We start from the raw sequence: 15,229 nt of genomic DNA, 5'->3' as shown, positions 1-15,229 counted from the left end.
TCCGAGGCGCGAGTCTCGATATGAATGCGTTACGCGAGAGATGCGCGTGCACCGAGTACGGTGTGAACTATTACAAAGTGCTGTCGTTGGCGAGAAATTGCAACGACGCGGAGATCAAAGACGCGTAAGTGAGGCTTTCTCCTTAAGGACCAGACGATTAGCGCCCGATAATTCCCGATGGCTCTATAAACGTACAATATCTAAAATCGCTCTTTTCGCGATCTCATCGATTTCATGAAATTTAACAACACCTCTCTCCGTCTCTCGGTGTATTGAAATACCGTATCGGGCGTACGTGCTACGAAAAGAAGTCTAATCGTGAAGAGGCGAGATACATCGTGTCGTGCGATAAAGTAGCGCGGTGATTTTTCTTTTTTTCTCTCTCTTTCTCTTTCAGATACCGACGATGCGCCACACGATACAACCCCGCGCAGCAAAAGAACGAAGGTGCCGAGGCGATTTTCGCCTTAGCAGCTGAAGCGTACGACGTGCTCTCGGATCCTCTTAGAAGGGCCGTGTATGATCAATACGGTGAAGAGGGTCTTAAAAATGGTGTGCCGGGACCAGAAGTATTTGCGCAGCCTTACGTCTATCACGGCGAGCCGATGCGGACCTTCAGGTGGAAGGGAAAATTATACAGCCATTGAGCTTTCCGCACGATGATATAGCGGCGGGACGTTTTATAAATTCGGTCCCTCATCACGCGCGTCTCCGTAACCTTTTGCCGTACGAGTATCTAGTTTGGCACACGCGCGGTGCTATGGCGAAGGAAAGTCATTCGCGAATTCGCGAGGACAAAGAGACATCTTAACTCGTGATTTTCATGTTTGGCCCATAATCCGTACCACGAGTCTGGCTCGTGATTTTCCGCCAAAAATGCTCTCTCGGTGCTGCTCTAAAAAGACAAACGTCCATCGCTAATTTTGCCAGGGAGTTCTTCGTCGATGAAAATCCGTACGAAGATCTCTTGAATATCCTGACGGAGCCACAACCCCTGCTGGAATTCCTCGAAGGTCGAGGGAGAAAACGGAAGGAGGAACCCTGGATCAAAACCCTGTCTCTAACTCTATCGGAGGTACTTTTGCACTTTTGATCATTAATCGTTCTTTCTTCCTTTTGCACCTTGATGTATCGCATCTCTTTCTGTTTTATTTATACAAAATTCTTCGCGGTTGCCTCCGTAAATGTCTTTTGCGCGAATTATTCCGCGCGTATTATCTCATCGTTGACAATTCCGTCAAATTTTGAGACTCGAGGGTTAAATCAAATGAATTAAATATGTGACACATGCGTACGCGAGCTTTGTTGGACGACAAAGAGATGTGCAATCGCGCAGCGGGCAACAGAGAACGTTTTTCGTCACAGGTCTTTTTCGGTGGAATAAAAAAGATGAAGGTCCAGAAGTTGGTCTTAGTCGGCAACGATATGTCGATGACGGTGCCGACGGAGAAGATCTTGACGATACCCATTAAGCCGGGAATCCCAGCGGGTACTAGAATAGTATTTCCAGAAGAGGGTGATCAGGGAGCCACGAAGATACCCGGTAAGTCCTACCAGCGTCTCCTTGACCTCTCTTGAGCTTGGCTTACGATCGTAACCGCTTGATCGCTCGCGAGAGCGTTACTGTAATTGCGATAATAAAACAGTCGAATTCTTCCTCCCCTTCGTTCGCTAGGGCGGTTTAACTTCGTGGCGTCGTGCTTTCGACGTGATTTCACTTTAATTATAGATCAATCGGTGTGAGTTTTCAGGAAGATGAAATTTAATTTTCTTGCCTCTCCTTCGTGGATAATTAAACTTCGCGCTCTTCCTCCTCTTCCTCCTCAGTAATCCGCGAAAGCAACCTGAAAATTAATCAGCGTGACGTCAATACTTGACCATGTTTTCTACTTGTGGCTGTCTGACTTCTGAAAATCTCTAACAGAACTCTCTTATTTCGATAATATCAGAATTTCCGTCAAAGTACTAGATGAATTTTATTTTTTCGTGCGTAATCGGTTGAAAAGTTAGTTATCATAACTTTTGAAGTTGGTCGCGATAACTAATCTGTGATCGCCATCGCACGGCTGTGATGCGAGTGATTCGCCGAATAAGAACTTAAAGCTAATTGTAACGAGACAGCTGATATCTTCACTAAGTCCAAGACACGTCAGCGCAGCGGATGTTATCTTCGTCACGGAGGATCGGCCTCACGAAACGTTTCGGCGAGAGGACTCGGACTTGCACACGACGGTCGATATCTTTCTGAGGGAAGCGCTGACCGGAACAGTGATCACGCTTAACACCATCGACGACAGGACTCTTCGGATCCTGATAACGTCGATCATTACGTACGAAAGTCCCTTATTTCGTCCCTTATCGATCAAGTGTCGGAACTTGCAACTCCTTAGCGTGAATACGTGACGTTAATTAATTCGTAGCCAACGTCGCAGCCAAAAAATTTTACGAAAATATTCTGCACATGCTTCAACATTTTGTTTTCGCGGACTTTCATAGTATCTCGCAACTCCACATCTTCTGCAATACGATTTTCATTCAATCCTAAAGCAAGTGTCAGTCTTTTTACTTTTTCGATATTTTGCGCTGGACGCAGGAATAACCGGAGCGCAAGAAATTGATCGCAGACAATTCCGACCGAAACCTGAGAAATTGAGGCGCGATCGTTCGACAGCTGAATCGCATCAAATAATCTCGTTTAAGGAAAGATCTTACAATTGTGTTTGATGAACGCTTTAACAAATGTCGGTTTACTTTGACAGTAAACGCGATCAATTCTTCGCTCTCGTTTCAAACTGACGTCGCGGTCGATTAAAGTAACAATTTGATGCGCAAGTTTGCGCGAGATACGTCACTGAAATTTCCGCTGCGGTTTCGCGCATCTTGCAGGCCGGACTATACGAAACGAGTGCTGGGCGAGGGTATGCCACTACTAGCGAATCCGCGACGGAGGGGCGATCTGATTCTACGGTTCAACGTCGAGTTTCCGGTTTACCTACCATTGTCTAAAAAGAACCACATTAGGAAAGCCTTCGAGGTGTCTCGCGCGCCTAGCGTCGAGGATGCCGAGTACATTCATCGCCTGCTGCTGGCCGATAAAATGCGCAGAAATGTCGACGACGACGTGCCGCTCCGACGCGGCGCGAACGACGAGGCGGATCAATTGAAATTCATATGCGAAACGTAATTTCGAGAGCGTATCTCCCAAGCGTACATATTTCACGCGTTATTTGATATGCATATTGACTAGATGTCGCCCGTCATGACATTTCTCGACGTCATAAACTCCACGAGAAATTATCAGGATAAAAGCGGCACGAATATTACCGCCTGCGTACGCGCTAGCGCGCGATCGATTATTTCATCACAATGCATAATCAGTAGTTACGGCTCAACTATTGTAAAATGTAAATGTTGACGGCGATTAACGCGATCAATCCGACGATATTGCGAATGCAAATATAAAAGCGGCGCCGCTGCAACAATACACGCGTTCCGATGCGTGCGGTAAATCATTTTCACGCGTGCACATTTAATCCCGCGTGTTCGTTCACGCCGATGTTTTATTATTTATTCCCCCGGCGAATATTCACGTCCTTGGCGCTCGCCGTATCGAATCGAAACGCTGAAAAATCATTTGCGCGAGCGCGAACGAGACATGCTTCGACATGCGTATTTCCTCGTCCCTGACGTCATAGTCCGAAATAGCTGATGCTGCTGGTACCATTGACCCTTTAACACGCGCATGAAACACACCGACGATCGTCGGAGGAAGCGTCGCGTCATCAAAGCGCCCGCCAACTTTCGTGTCCCGTTGTAACGGGTGTCTCCATCTTACGGGATCTACCGCCGATGATTCCGTCGCGATGATCTAGACGCCGAGAAACCTTCAGTCGGTACTCGCTGATTTCTCACGAGAGACTCGTAATTTTCCATGCGATCGCGCATGGGAAAATCGCGCACGTGACAGGTGTCAAGGGAAATCCGGACGTGTTTGACACCGGACGCACTCCGAAAAGCGTGCCATAGTGGCGGATCGACGAAAAGCAGCGCGGGCCTAAAAGCGGCCTCGACCGTGTGTCAGCCGGAGCGACGACTGTGATCGAGCTATTATCTCGGGCAATCATATGACTCCTCCGCACGTGACTTTATTTACAGTTGACTTACACTCGCGAGAACATGTATGGTGCAGTTCCCCGTGACATGATAGACCGCGAGAGATACAAGTCCGGCGTGCGGCGATGCGGCAGCTATAGTCGACGGCCGTGGTTTTATGATGCCGTTGCTCGATAAACTGCTACCCACGAGGAAAAGTTCACGCGACGGTGCCGAGAGCTTGGTGCGGTCTAGTGCACGAACATCAGCTGAGAATGACGGGTGAGAGAGAGAGAGAGAGAGAGAGAGAGAAAGAGAGGGAGAGAGAGAGAGAGAGAGAGAGAGAGAGAGAGAGAGAGAGCATGCGATGAGCGCGGCTCCATTTCGGAGCGCGTTCGCTCCTTCTTATCGCCGTCGCTCATAGACTCTCCAGAGTGGTTCTCGTCGTGTTCCCGTGTTTTGTTCCCTCGTGTTTGCGAGTTTAATATCTTGTGTATCTCGTGGTTCAACGCCGAAAAGAAAGATAGGCTTGGTTTTGGAAAAAAAGGACAAAGCGGAACAAGACGCGTTTAGTTCGCGCCGCTCGGATTGCCGCGATAAAATCAATCATCGCGGAACATAAAAAGTTGCCGGGAAGCGGTTCGAAAACTCGAAATCATTTGGGAAAGGCTAGAACCTCGGTTGACTCCTAACCTACTCCGACGTGATTTCTTGGCACCATTCTCGCGTCGGCGGCAGCCACGATCGATCGCCGCTGTTTTACCAACGCAACCTTGCTGAAGTCGCGCGTTGCGCCATCCGCGCGACTCGAAGCACTCTCGGTCCAGGGAAATACTACAGTGGCTTTATCGGATTTTCTTATATATATATATATAGGCAGATTAATTAAATTAAATTATTAAACTTTATCTCTAATTAGCAAACTTCTCGCTAGTTCTTTAAGTTCATTTTGCAAGCTGCCGTTTAATTTCGTAGAGAAGCAGGGGACAATGACTATTCAAGATAAAATAAATTTTTAAGAAAAATTTTGTTTAAAGTGAGTATAATTTCTAAATTTTTTATGCAATGAAAAAAATTTATTTATGTACGTAAAAATATATATTTATGTATTTGTATCTATATAATTGTGTATATGAAATGCAAATATGTTATTAAAATTACAGACTTTCATGCACACATATATAATGATGTGTTAAATTTACATACTTGCGAAATTTATTATGCCAAACGTTCGACATGCAAATTAAGAGAAAATAAATAAAAAATAATGAATGATCCGTGGTCGACGATTTTTTTTTCTTACAGAGACTTCGTGCTACATCTTGGAGTGGATCAAGTGCGAATTCTGTTATTTCGAGAATGCGAATGGCGCGGCAGAAAGTTGCTGTTCGACTCGATGACATTGCAGAAACAGCGAAGTAAGAGCGAAATTGTGCGCTCGATGACGAGCAACAATGCGGAGGGAAAGTGCAAGGCGCCCTTCAACGTAGGGACTGCTCGCGACTTCGAGGTAATCGTCGTGGCTTCACCTGTCAGCGGCGGTTGAGCGGTCTAGTTGCGGAGTGACAATGCAATCCGGTTAACATTTGGTACAGTCTGCAATAACGACGCTCACTTAACGTTACGTTGAGCGTGAGAACTCTTCATGTTACATTTTGTAACTATTTATTCAATTACTTGTCAAACCATAAAGCGCTTATACAAGATAATATTTGTACGTTCATATGTTTTGTAGATTTGCTCAAATTGCCAAATCTCCGATGTCGCCTATAAAATATACCATCAATCTGTTTCAGTCTGAGAAGATAGCTGAAGATGACGTGAACTTACTGAGCGAGATGGTGTTCGGCACCGTGGCGATGACGTACAGAGGATCGTCTTTCAAGGTAGCTCGACCATCTCCCAATCGTCATTTCAATTGTCAATTGTCTCTCTTCTTCTTTCGAAGGTTCACTCGATGAATTCCCCACCGTGCATCATGTGCACGAAGATCTTCTCGGCCACGGAACACGGAGCGTGCAAACCGAGGTAAGCTGTTTCCGACTGTTTCCATTGCGGAAAAATTCCACCGCGTTTCAACATTTTTCCTCGATCATCTTTGACTCGCCGTTCAATTATCCCGTAGCGAGAGGCTGTCTGACGAGGGATTAGGTCGCTCTGTGCGCGTAGATTCCGCCTCCAGTAACACCAGCACACGCTCTTTTTGTAAGTAGATCGATATGCGATTGCTTTCATTACAAGTGACATAAGGTAGAAATATAAAGATCAACCCCTACAATTCTTCGATTACATGTACTTGAAGACAGAAGATTCGATCAAACAGATCATATAATAATCATAAAATAAAATAAAGACTCAAATCTATAGGTGATAACATTCGGATGAACTTTGATTTATCTCCTATTGCAGTGTCTCAGCCGAGTTCCGGCAACCTGTCTGGCAACGACCTGCATACAACACAGCGCAAAAATTCGACATGTTCGAGTCTTGGCAGCGGTTGGGACATAGACATGGTTGCAACGACGGGTAGTAAGTTTACGTCAACCAGAGTCAGAGCGATATACTGGCAAAGGATCGAATAGAGTACAACACGTCGTAACGCGATGCTGATCTTAGGTTCACAGTCGTTAGAGAGCAACGGATCGTCCGGTGTTGGCAGCCTGTCCAGTCTACGGAGACGATGGCTCAGGGCGATCTCGACCTCCCTCGGGCGATCAGACTCTGATGACGCTTTCGGGATGCAGCACTCGAGCGAAAACGGGAGCGACGGGCGTGACGGACACGCGAAACGTCACAAGACCAGACTGGGTTTAGCGATGTTGGTGCGCTTGGCTCCTGGCCACGAGAGGTATGTGCTTGCTCATGAATCTTATCCAAACAGGCAGCAAGATTTGCAGATATCTATTTAAAGAAAATTAATCTTTTATTGGTTATGGAAGACAAAAGGTAATTCTGCGTAAACGAGAATAATATCACTCACTCGTTACATGCCACGTGCGAAAGAAAGAAATGGAAAGTATTTCCTTTTGTTGAATGAGAAATAATCGTCGAAACGAAAAATGTATTCTTGCCTCAATTTGTGAGACAAATGATAAGAAAGATAATGTTGAGCGAAAATATACGTAATTAGCAGCAACATTGAGACGCGCCTTTTGGAGCACATGGCCCTCTTAGAGGGAATGCTGGATCGCTTGCGCTATTTTTGTATCGAGATCGGCAATGTCCACGGTTCGGGCTGCAAGGGGATGCAGCTGACTGATAGGATATGCAAGGCGACATCGCGATTCGTCGTCTCGTTGTTGCACGCGCTTCTTAACGTCCGGATTGACGCCGGCTCGCGCATTCCTCTGCTCTGGCACGACGTTCTGCTGCACTCCGTGACGGTGAAGATGAACACCGACACTTTGCATCGCACTTTGCAACAGATGTGTGAGTTATTCGACGAGCTCGACACGAAGTCGACAAATTTGTGAGTGTATACGAATACTTCACGCGCCGATCGAACGTATACCCGTATTGATCTTAGTGCGTTTCAGCTTCCTGAGCACTGTGGTGACAGCCGTGTTAACGTACCACCTCGGCTGGGTCTACACCGTGCTGTCATCGCATGATCGTCAAACAGTGAGTATTTATGAAATTTTAGCAAAGCTGAAATAAAAATTAACTAGCCCTAAAAATTATATATATATTATTTCTCCCTATAAAATAAAATATTAAATAATTATAATTCAGTATTAATTGCAAATCAATATTAATTTATTTTACCTTATTTTATGAATAATCTGATAGCAAATCTTTTTTCTACCCCAGTTTGGTAATTACTACGTTAATTTATTAATATGGTAGAACGCAAATTACGCAAGACTCTTGGGATGTATTAAGATTTTCCCAGTGGTCAGTTTCTTCTGAACTGACTGAGATTTTCTTGAGATTTCATCTCCTCCTCAGGTGGAGAAATTGGGCAGCTGGTACTCGTGCAATCCGCTATGGGCACAACTGGGCGATCTGTACGGCGCGTTAGGTAACCCTGTGAAAGTCGCACACACTGTGATCGCGGGCGATCCTCGAAAGAGCGAACTGATCAATTCCGTCTTGTCGTTTCTGTCATACTTTATTCGCAGTAGTATGATACGGAAACGTCGTGAATACCGTTGCTCGTCGCAGCGGGACCTGCAGGAGGCAATCAGCCTGCTGGAACAGGCTCGCAGTAAGCGACCGTACTTGTTCAGTAACAAGAGGCCGACTTGCGCGTTCAACGAACGAGACACGTCGGGCCTCAGACGAGGTGGTGAATCGCGTGTTTTGCCGTCGCGCAAATCGACGATACGATCGTGCGACACCGGAACCGGCGACGTTAACGTGTCACGATCTATCGCTGCGCGATTTCCTGCGGAACGGCCAAGGATCTCGCGATCCGCCAGTCCCTTGAAGCGTAGCGGCACCATGAAATCTGACCTTGACCGGCTGATGACGAAATCGACCGAGACGATGGTTCCAGACCTTAAGTTCCCGACGAAGCAAGAGACCGCATCACGATCACCGCCTCGCGACAACAATAAATACGAATCATTGTTGGATGATCGACCGCCCAAAGATAAGAACGAGAGTCTCGCATCCAGTAAAGTGAAGATAGTTGTAAGCGAGATTGGAGATCCGCAGGAGGATACCGTAGCGAAGGAATATCAGCGAGATTACCTGCAGAGTCCGTTGCAGAGCTTCGAGAAGAAACTGGACGCGCATGTAGACGTCGAAGAGAGTCTCGCGACCGGCAAAACCGAACCTCATCAGCCTAGCAACAATATAGATCCGCTGAAGATGTACTTCAGCCGACCCGAGTACCCGCTAAACATTGAGAGCGGATTTCCTGACGAAGGTAAGGAGTCCTCGCCGCAGGTCTTCTTCACCCTCGGCGGCGAGGACAAGTCTGCGAAGACGTTACCTTCGAGGCCACGGCTTGGTAACAGTTGTCAATGCTCGTACACGTTCACGAGGGTGCCGAGCACGTCGGCACAGCTCCCAGAGGGCGTGCTGCGGAAAATCATCCAACGAAACTTTCCTGAGTCGTCCAAAAGCATACAGCCGCCTCCTGGTACGGCTTCCGGTATGGGCGCGCGATCCATAGGTTTCTGCTTGAGGTGTAACGGTCAAGGATACGCCGCCACACAGGGTTACGACGGCAACAAGCAGGTTCTGGAGACGCCGACGAACGCAACGGAAGTGCTGCGCACGTGCGGCAGCACTTCTGTCGGTGACAGAAACGTAAGGATGTCGCGATCCAACAGCCTGGAGGCTCTGATGGAAGCCAACAGCGTCGTGGAACTGCCAATGCCAAGGTTAGTGGGTGGATTTTTATACTAGAATCATTTGCGGCAAATTTGCAGCTTGGAAAACTCTGTTTCGAACTTTCACATTGAAAATAATTTTTTATTTTAATTTTATAATTCTTTTAAAGAAACCTATTTTGTTTTACTTGAACTGAGGATGGTCCGCTGACGACTACTGTTGCAGATCGAGAAAAGTATCGTCGAGCAAACCTGATTTGACCGAAGAGATGGGTTTCACGAGGACTCTCCTGCAGAACAGGATAACAAACGACGAGACAAACATCCTGGATACGGGATACACGTGGGGTTTGGTACTGCAGGGCGTGATTAAGAAGAAGAAGAGGAGAAAAAAGAAAAATACTCCAGAAGACGAGGGAGACAACAGCGAAACCGATTCAAAGGAGAATTGGTGGTCGTGTATGCGCGAGGAAGTCGCGGCCAGCGTTCGATTCCCGACGATCGATCAGCCAGTTGCTGAAGCGCTGTGTGTGCTGGCCGACCTGGACACCTGGCACGTCGGCATCTTATCGAACAACGCGCCTTGGCAAAGCCCGCCCTTGCCGGTGGGCATGTCGCGTCTGGTGTCGAACATGTTGGAATCCTTCGCCTACGTGTGGCGAAAGTATCACTCTCCTACCTACGTGAGTCTTTCTTCGGCAATTTTATTTAATTTTCAATGAATCTACAATAAACGTAACTCTCTCCGAGCCACACGGAAGCCACACCTAGTATTTCTTTGAATATAATTCAATAATTTCTCTCCTTTTTCGGAGCGTGTTGTCGTCTGAAATCCTCAAACCGATGTTTCAGTGCATAGCAATTTTGGAAGCTAAACTAAGGGAACTGTGGTTAAGGAGCGAGGCCTTGGCAGAGATGATGATGTCTGTGGAGGAGTGCGACGCCAACGTGAACAGCCTGACCAACGCTCTCGATCTTGACGCGGCCGACATACCGTTGCTGCTCGCCGTAGCAACCACTCATTCGCCAGAAATAGCGCAACGATTTGGTCTTACGCTAACGTAAATCTGTTCGGTCGTATCTGATGAGGTTTCCTCCTTACGTTGTTTCGTCGAGAAAAAGGAAAATAGATGCTTGCTCCGTAGCGCGTGTCGACGTAAGTGTGTAGCCGATACTTAGGCACTTGCTCTCGAAGTCATCTTCGAGAACCTTTTGATTCACATCGGAAGGAAATAACGATTGTTCCACCGCCGAGTACATATAGCGTAATCTACAAAGTAGATAGCGATATATTCAATCGTAAATTAAATTCACCGTAGCACACTACACAGAATGCCTACACAGGACAGTTTGATCGCACACCGCGGTCGCCGTGCGTTTTAGCGTTTTGTAGCGAATTACACGCTAATCTTAATTAATATAATGCGTAATTATGTGTATTCGATTTTTTTACATGACTCATGTGAGCTTGCCGTTGTATATGCACTCGATCCGAGTGAATAATAAAGTCCGAATCAGATTTCTTATCTCGCTGCATTTCTTTGAAAGGAACGTAAGTTGTTCGAGCATTCAACATTTAAGTAAAGCTAAACGTGACAGGGAAGTTCAATTATCGAGTGCAAGCACATCGACAACATCAATGATGCGACCATTGGATCAAGTAACTTAATAAAACGAACTTGTCCATTTTTCGCCAATTACAAACTCGGTCGACATCTCGAAGCAATAGCAAATAACGTCACACAATACGACAACTTCATCTCTTTTTATCAATCGTCGAAGCACCCAGAAATTATGACAGTCCGACTAAATTTGTTCCGCAGTATCTATGTGATCTACGAATCTCGTCACTGGCATTGATCATTGTTTCTTCCAAAAGTCATGGAAATCTGTCCAGTTGAACCGTGAGCTGACTGCAGTAACTCGAATCTTGCTTTCTCAAAATCGCGCATGCATTTCACTCAAACTTATATATGCCGTTTTAAGACAAACCTTAACTGATATTATTATCGTAGAGTTTCGCCAAAAAAGCCACCGTTGTCGATTATCGAGGCCAAAAATAAAATTCGGGTGAGAGCTTCAGAGATAGCTTAAGATATAAAGGAAGATGTTACGACGAGATATGACATTTTTGAGATTCAAAATATTTCTTTTTCTACCCTCTCGATCCACGTTTCTCCTGGAATATAATTGATTTTTAGCTCGGTCACGATGAGTGTTGCAACTGTTGCTGCTGTTGCACACCGCAGCCTACCTGTTACGTGAGTTTCACGTCCTAATATTCATACCTTTCATCTTAATTGACTCTACTCGCGTGTATAAGTGATGAAACGAATTCTACTCTTGCAGAAATATGCCCAACCGGAGATACCGAAATCCTTTGCGCCTATCCGCGTAAGTAACTCTGAGAAAATTCAATGATGATTCAAGAATTTATATTAGATATTTTTTTACCACGACATCTTTCTAAATATTGTAAAGCAATCAGCATAGTTAATATATATATCTTATCGGAAGAATAATCCTCAAGAATTTATTTTTTCTAATTTATTAACTTATCATGTTTCAGTATTACTGGAAATCGGACGTACCGATGGACAAAAACACGACGTATCGTCTCTCCTACTGGGAGGGACCCAGCACCATGGTCGAACCTATTCGTCCTGAAGACAATCTAACATGCGACGACGCGGCGATGTCGGACGAGACGACGCACAAAGTACATCGATCACCGTTTCTTACCAGCTTTTTCACCTGTGACAACCATCCACTCGTCTACATATATTCGCTCGCCCTTGCAGATGAGTTATCTTGGCAATTGGTGCATAAAAACGGAACCATCAATGACACCTTGCACAAGAGATTGGTTGGGTAGAGGCCCGATGCAGGACGTAACGACGAACAAACACGATTATTCGTGGAAATTCGTAGACCGAACGGAACCGTTAAAGGCGCAGAACAATTTGTATTCGCCATGTGCTGCTTTGTGCGGTAACTATCGTCATTGGATGAAAATTCGATTTGTTTTACGGACGCGTTCCACACGCGTTGTCAATTCGTCGATAATAAACTTCTCGGGTCAGAAGAAATCGAACCTCTAGCCACTCGCGGTCGGTCGGTAAAATTTAGTTTACGTTTAATTGACATATTGATAAGATATCGAACAACAGATGACACGACATATCGCTTGAGCTACTTTAATTCTTCCTGCCTACCCCCGACGATGTCCTTCGCGCCCATTAGGAAATACGTCAAGTCGGATGTGCCAATGGAAGGTTGCACGACATACAGGCTCAGCTATTGGCCAAACGAAGCTCTCACGAAAGTGAGTTCTAACTGGCGATTGAAGAGAGAATTAGTACATTTCTAAATTTATTATAATTTATGAATATTTTAAATCACTTTAAACTTCATATATATATTTGACATTCTCATATAAATATTCTCTATCGTCCTCATTCAACATTGTATTATTATTGGCCTTATCTAACTTAAATCATATTTATTAAGATCGTTGAAAAATTTGTATTTTACCAATGCATATATATACGGGATATTTTTCTTCAGGAAGAGCAACCGTGGAATCAGAAAACCGAGTACTGTCGTCCAGTGACACCGATGGACGGCTGCACGACTTACAAACTGAGTTACTGGCCGCATTGCGAGAAGCCTCGTGAATCTATCCGTGTTCAGGACAACGAGAACGTACTGAACGTCAGTTGTTGCTTCGACGACAATACTACGTACCGGCTCAGCTATTTCGGGTGCGGCGGTGACAAGCCGCCGGATCCCATTCGCCAGACGGGCAACATGGTCTTCTCGTCGTGTCCGCTCTCTCACGACACTGTGAACCGAGTGAGTAGACGCGAAATCGCGCCACCTCGGTGCGGCCCGATCTGAAGATGACACGCTAATTCGGATCGGTCGCTTGCACCGTCGAGTACATTCCAAGATGGTTACGAGATAATTTTCTCAAATTGCCTAACGCGAGCGTTGTTGCATCGCAGATTGATTCGACGCTCAACGGGCTGGGTAATGCCATTTCGTAGCGAAACGGCAACAATGAATATTCTTGTAGGGACTCGACGAAACGTCGTCGGTCAGCCTCAGTCCTTTCGACATCGCCGTGCGATTTACCGAAGGACAGATGTCTCAAGTGGATTCATGATTGAAACGATTAATTTCGCTTCTGGTTGCAGCTGAGCTTCTTAGGAAACTGGTGCGTCAAGCCGGAGTCGCCCATCATCCCTTGCACCAGGGAAATGCTAGGTAGAGGTCCGATGCAGGACGTGACCACGCAGAAGCACGATTACACCTGGAAACGAACGGCGCCATCGGTGCAATTCCGACCCGAGAATAATCTTGTCTTCTCGTCCTTGCCGTTGGAAAGTAAGTGCAGAGCCGTGAAATGGTCATTACAATAAATTAGCGAGACCTACGATACATCATTCATACCTATCACATTGTATTCATACAATTCTGCCGTCATCTTTTCGTCAAACTTGAGACTTTCACGATGCGAAAAACTTGTTCGACGTTTCATAAACATTTCAAGCTATCTCTTCAAGGAGAGAGGCAGCTTCAGGTTGCTCTTTCTTCTGAAAAAAAAGTTGACTGAAACTCTCATAGAGAAGTAGAAAATAAATGATGAAATTACTATTGTGTCGGTGAAAAAAATGTCAGAAGCTACTTATTCAGCCACTGAACGAGACCAATTTCCCACTATGATCATCTCACAGGTTGCACAACTCACCGATTGTCTTACATACCGAACGATTACGCGTCTTTGACGCCCCATAAATCGTACGCGCCCATACATAAGCACCAGCAGTCGGACATCCCGATGGAATCTGAGACCACGATGCGACTGAGTTACCAGCCCGTGGAGGCGGACCAGGTCGAGAAACCATGGACTGTATCTCCGTTCTATTGCCCACCCGTAGATCCCATGGAGGACAACACCACGTACAATATGAGGTTCGTTTACCGCTCTTGATCGAAGTTGCCCGTCCATTTTTTAGAATCCAAAGGTTCACGCTAGCCATTTGCCCTTTCGCCAGCTACATTCCGCCAGGAACACTCGTCCCGCTTTGTCCCGCGGCGTGTCCCTCGGCGAACACCTGTGAAAGTAACATCACTCAAAATTCCTCTCTCCTCTGTGTCACTTTCGCCGACAAATTGTGTAAACGATGAATATTTTTCAGTGTCATCGTCATCGCAAGCTTGTCCCGCGTCGTAAGTAGAGAAAAGTGCAAGCGGGCGGCCACGAGCGTGCGTTTCGTTTTTGTCCTCTCTGCAAGTCCCGTCGTTCGAGTGTGCACATGTGGAAGTGTTTGTGATCTGTCCCCCATGTACCTTGTCCTGACAATAAAACATCCCCGTCCCGCGACTCCTCGATATAACAGTACGTTAATCTGTCGCGGAGATCGAGGAGACTACCGGCCACGATTTCGCAATTGTACCGTTACGATTATCGCGATCGCGTATGACGGATTGCGATGTGAAGCTTGATTTTTCACATGGTCGATGCGTCGCGTAATGAAGAAATAACAACAGCGCGTGTCGAGAGAGACTGCGTACTCTCAATCCTTCGTAACAATATGACGATGATCCCAACTAACGTAACGCTCGCACGGTGCGCCGCTCGCAGTCACAATCGCAGCCGATCGATTATCACTCGTGATTCTCGCGCTCTTCTTCCCGTTTCCGCGCGAATTTCAGTATCATGCACAGCGTAACGTTTACGTCACCACTGCGACATTCTGCCGGTAATCGCTGATCGGCTTATCCGCGGGCTGACTTCTTCCGCGAGAGGCACGCTCGCGCCGAAGAAGTCGCTCTTCCTGCGAAAAGCA

At 46.2% G+C, this 15,229-nt stretch overlaps 3 protein-coding genes across 5 annotated transcripts; all 3 read left to right on the top strand.

Annotated features, from left to right (window-relative positions):
* Nucleotides 1-20: 20 nt before the first annotated feature.
* On the top strand, nucleotides 21-3,760 carry LOC105184768 (dnaJ homolog subfamily B member 13). The gene is made up of 6 exons (XM_025298763.1): nucleotides 21-124; nucleotides 383-619; nucleotides 931-1,075; nucleotides 1,366-1,543; nucleotides 2,159-2,330; nucleotides 2,887-3,760. Exons 1-6 carry the CDS (start codon nucleotides 21-23, stop codon nucleotides 3,182-3,184), a joined length of 1,134 nt encoding a protein of 377 aa, XP_025154548.1. The 3' UTR covers nucleotides 3,185-3,760.
* Nucleotides 3,761-4,104: 344 nt separating this feature from the next.
* Nucleotides 4,105-11,634, top strand: LOC105184717 (folliculin-interacting protein 1). Of its 3 annotated transcripts, none has more exons than XM_011143667.3 (12): nucleotides 4,105-4,374; nucleotides 5,398-5,602; nucleotides 5,889-5,978; nucleotides 6,041-6,120; nucleotides 6,218-6,297; nucleotides 6,502-6,621; nucleotides 6,709-6,940; nucleotides 7,223-7,561; nucleotides 7,629-7,713; nucleotides 8,041-9,425; nucleotides 9,601-10,057; nucleotides 10,227-11,634. In XM_011143667.3, exons 1-12 carry the CDS (start codon nucleotides 4,271-4,273, stop codon nucleotides 10,437-10,439), a joined length of 3,390 nt encoding a protein of 1,129 aa, XP_011141969.2. In that variant the 5' UTR covers nucleotides 4,105-4,270; the 3' UTR covers nucleotides 10,440-11,634. The 3 variants fall into 3 exon arrangements, with proteins under 3 accessions (XP_011141969.2, XP_011141970.2, XP_025154551.1); XM_011143668.3 differs by lacking the exon at nucleotides 4,105-4,374 and adding an exon at nucleotides 4,462-5,128; XM_025298766.1 differs by lacking the exon at nucleotides 4,105-4,374 and having other exon boundaries at nucleotides 5,526-5,681.
* A 10-nt stretch (nucleotides 11,635-11,644) lies between these two features.
* Nucleotides 11,645-14,910, top strand: LOC105184767 (stabilizer of axonemal microtubules 1). The gene is made up of 8 exons (XM_025298769.1): nucleotides 11,645-11,768; nucleotides 11,944-12,093; nucleotides 12,176-12,365; nucleotides 12,545-12,699; nucleotides 12,942-13,229; nucleotides 13,574-13,763; nucleotides 14,114-14,351; nucleotides 14,435-14,910. The coding sequence occupies exons 1-8, from the start codon at nucleotides 11,700-11,702 to the stop codon at nucleotides 14,565-14,567; spliced, it is 1,413 nt and encodes a 470-aa protein (XP_025154554.1). The 5' UTR covers nucleotides 11,645-11,699; the 3' UTR covers nucleotides 14,568-14,910.
* Nucleotides 14,911-15,229: the final 319 nt, after the last annotated feature.

The sequence above is a fragment of the Harpegnathos saltator genome, unplaced genomic scaffold (genome assembly GCF_003227715.2).
Source record: "Harpegnathos saltator strain DR-91 unplaced genomic scaffold, Hsal_v8.6 scaffold237, whole genome shotgun sequence".
Lineage (NCBI taxonomy): Eukaryota > Metazoa > Arthropoda > Insecta > Hymenoptera > Formicidae > Harpegnathos > Harpegnathos saltator.
Note: the sequence above shows the minus strand (reverse complement) of the source record. Positions and strands in the feature narration are given on the sequence as shown.

Bases quoted from the DNA above. Each gene is read 5' to 3' on its own strand.
- LOC105184768 (XM_025298763.1), top strand. From the start codon at position 21: ATGAATGCGTTACGCGAGAGATGCGCGTGCACCGAGTACGGTGTGAAC. The intron at 620-930 runs GTGGAAGGGAAA...TAATTTTGCCAG, and splicing joins GAGCCGATGCGGACCTTCAG to GGAGTTCTTCGTCGATGAAA. The intron at 2,331-2,886 runs GTACGAAAGTCC...CGCATCTTGCAG, and splicing joins CTGATAACGTCGATCATTAC to GCCGGACTATACGAAACGAG.
- LOC105184717 (XM_011143667.3), top strand. From the start codon at position 4,271: ATGATGCCGTTGCTCGATAAACTGCTACCCACGAGGAAAAGTTCACGC. The intron at 5,603-5,888 runs GTAATCGTCGTG...AATCTGTTTCAG, and splicing joins GGACTGCTCGCGACTTCGAG to TCTGAGAAGATAGCTGAAGA. The intron at 6,622-6,708 runs GTAAGTTTACGT...TGCTGATCTTAG, and splicing joins CATGGTTGCAACGACGGGTA to GTTCACAGTCGTTAGAGAGC.
- LOC105184767 (XM_025298769.1), top strand. From the start codon at position 11,700: ATGAAACGAATTCTACTCTTGCAGAAATATGCCCAACCGGAGATACCG. The intron at 13,230-13,573 runs GTGAGTAGACGC...TTCTGGTTGCAG, and splicing joins CTCACGACACTGTGAACCGA to CTGAGCTTCTTAGGAAACTG. The intron at 13,764-14,113 runs GTAAGTGCAGAG...ATCATCTCACAG, and splicing joins CTCGTCCTTGCCGTTGGAAA to GTTGCACAACTCACCGATTG.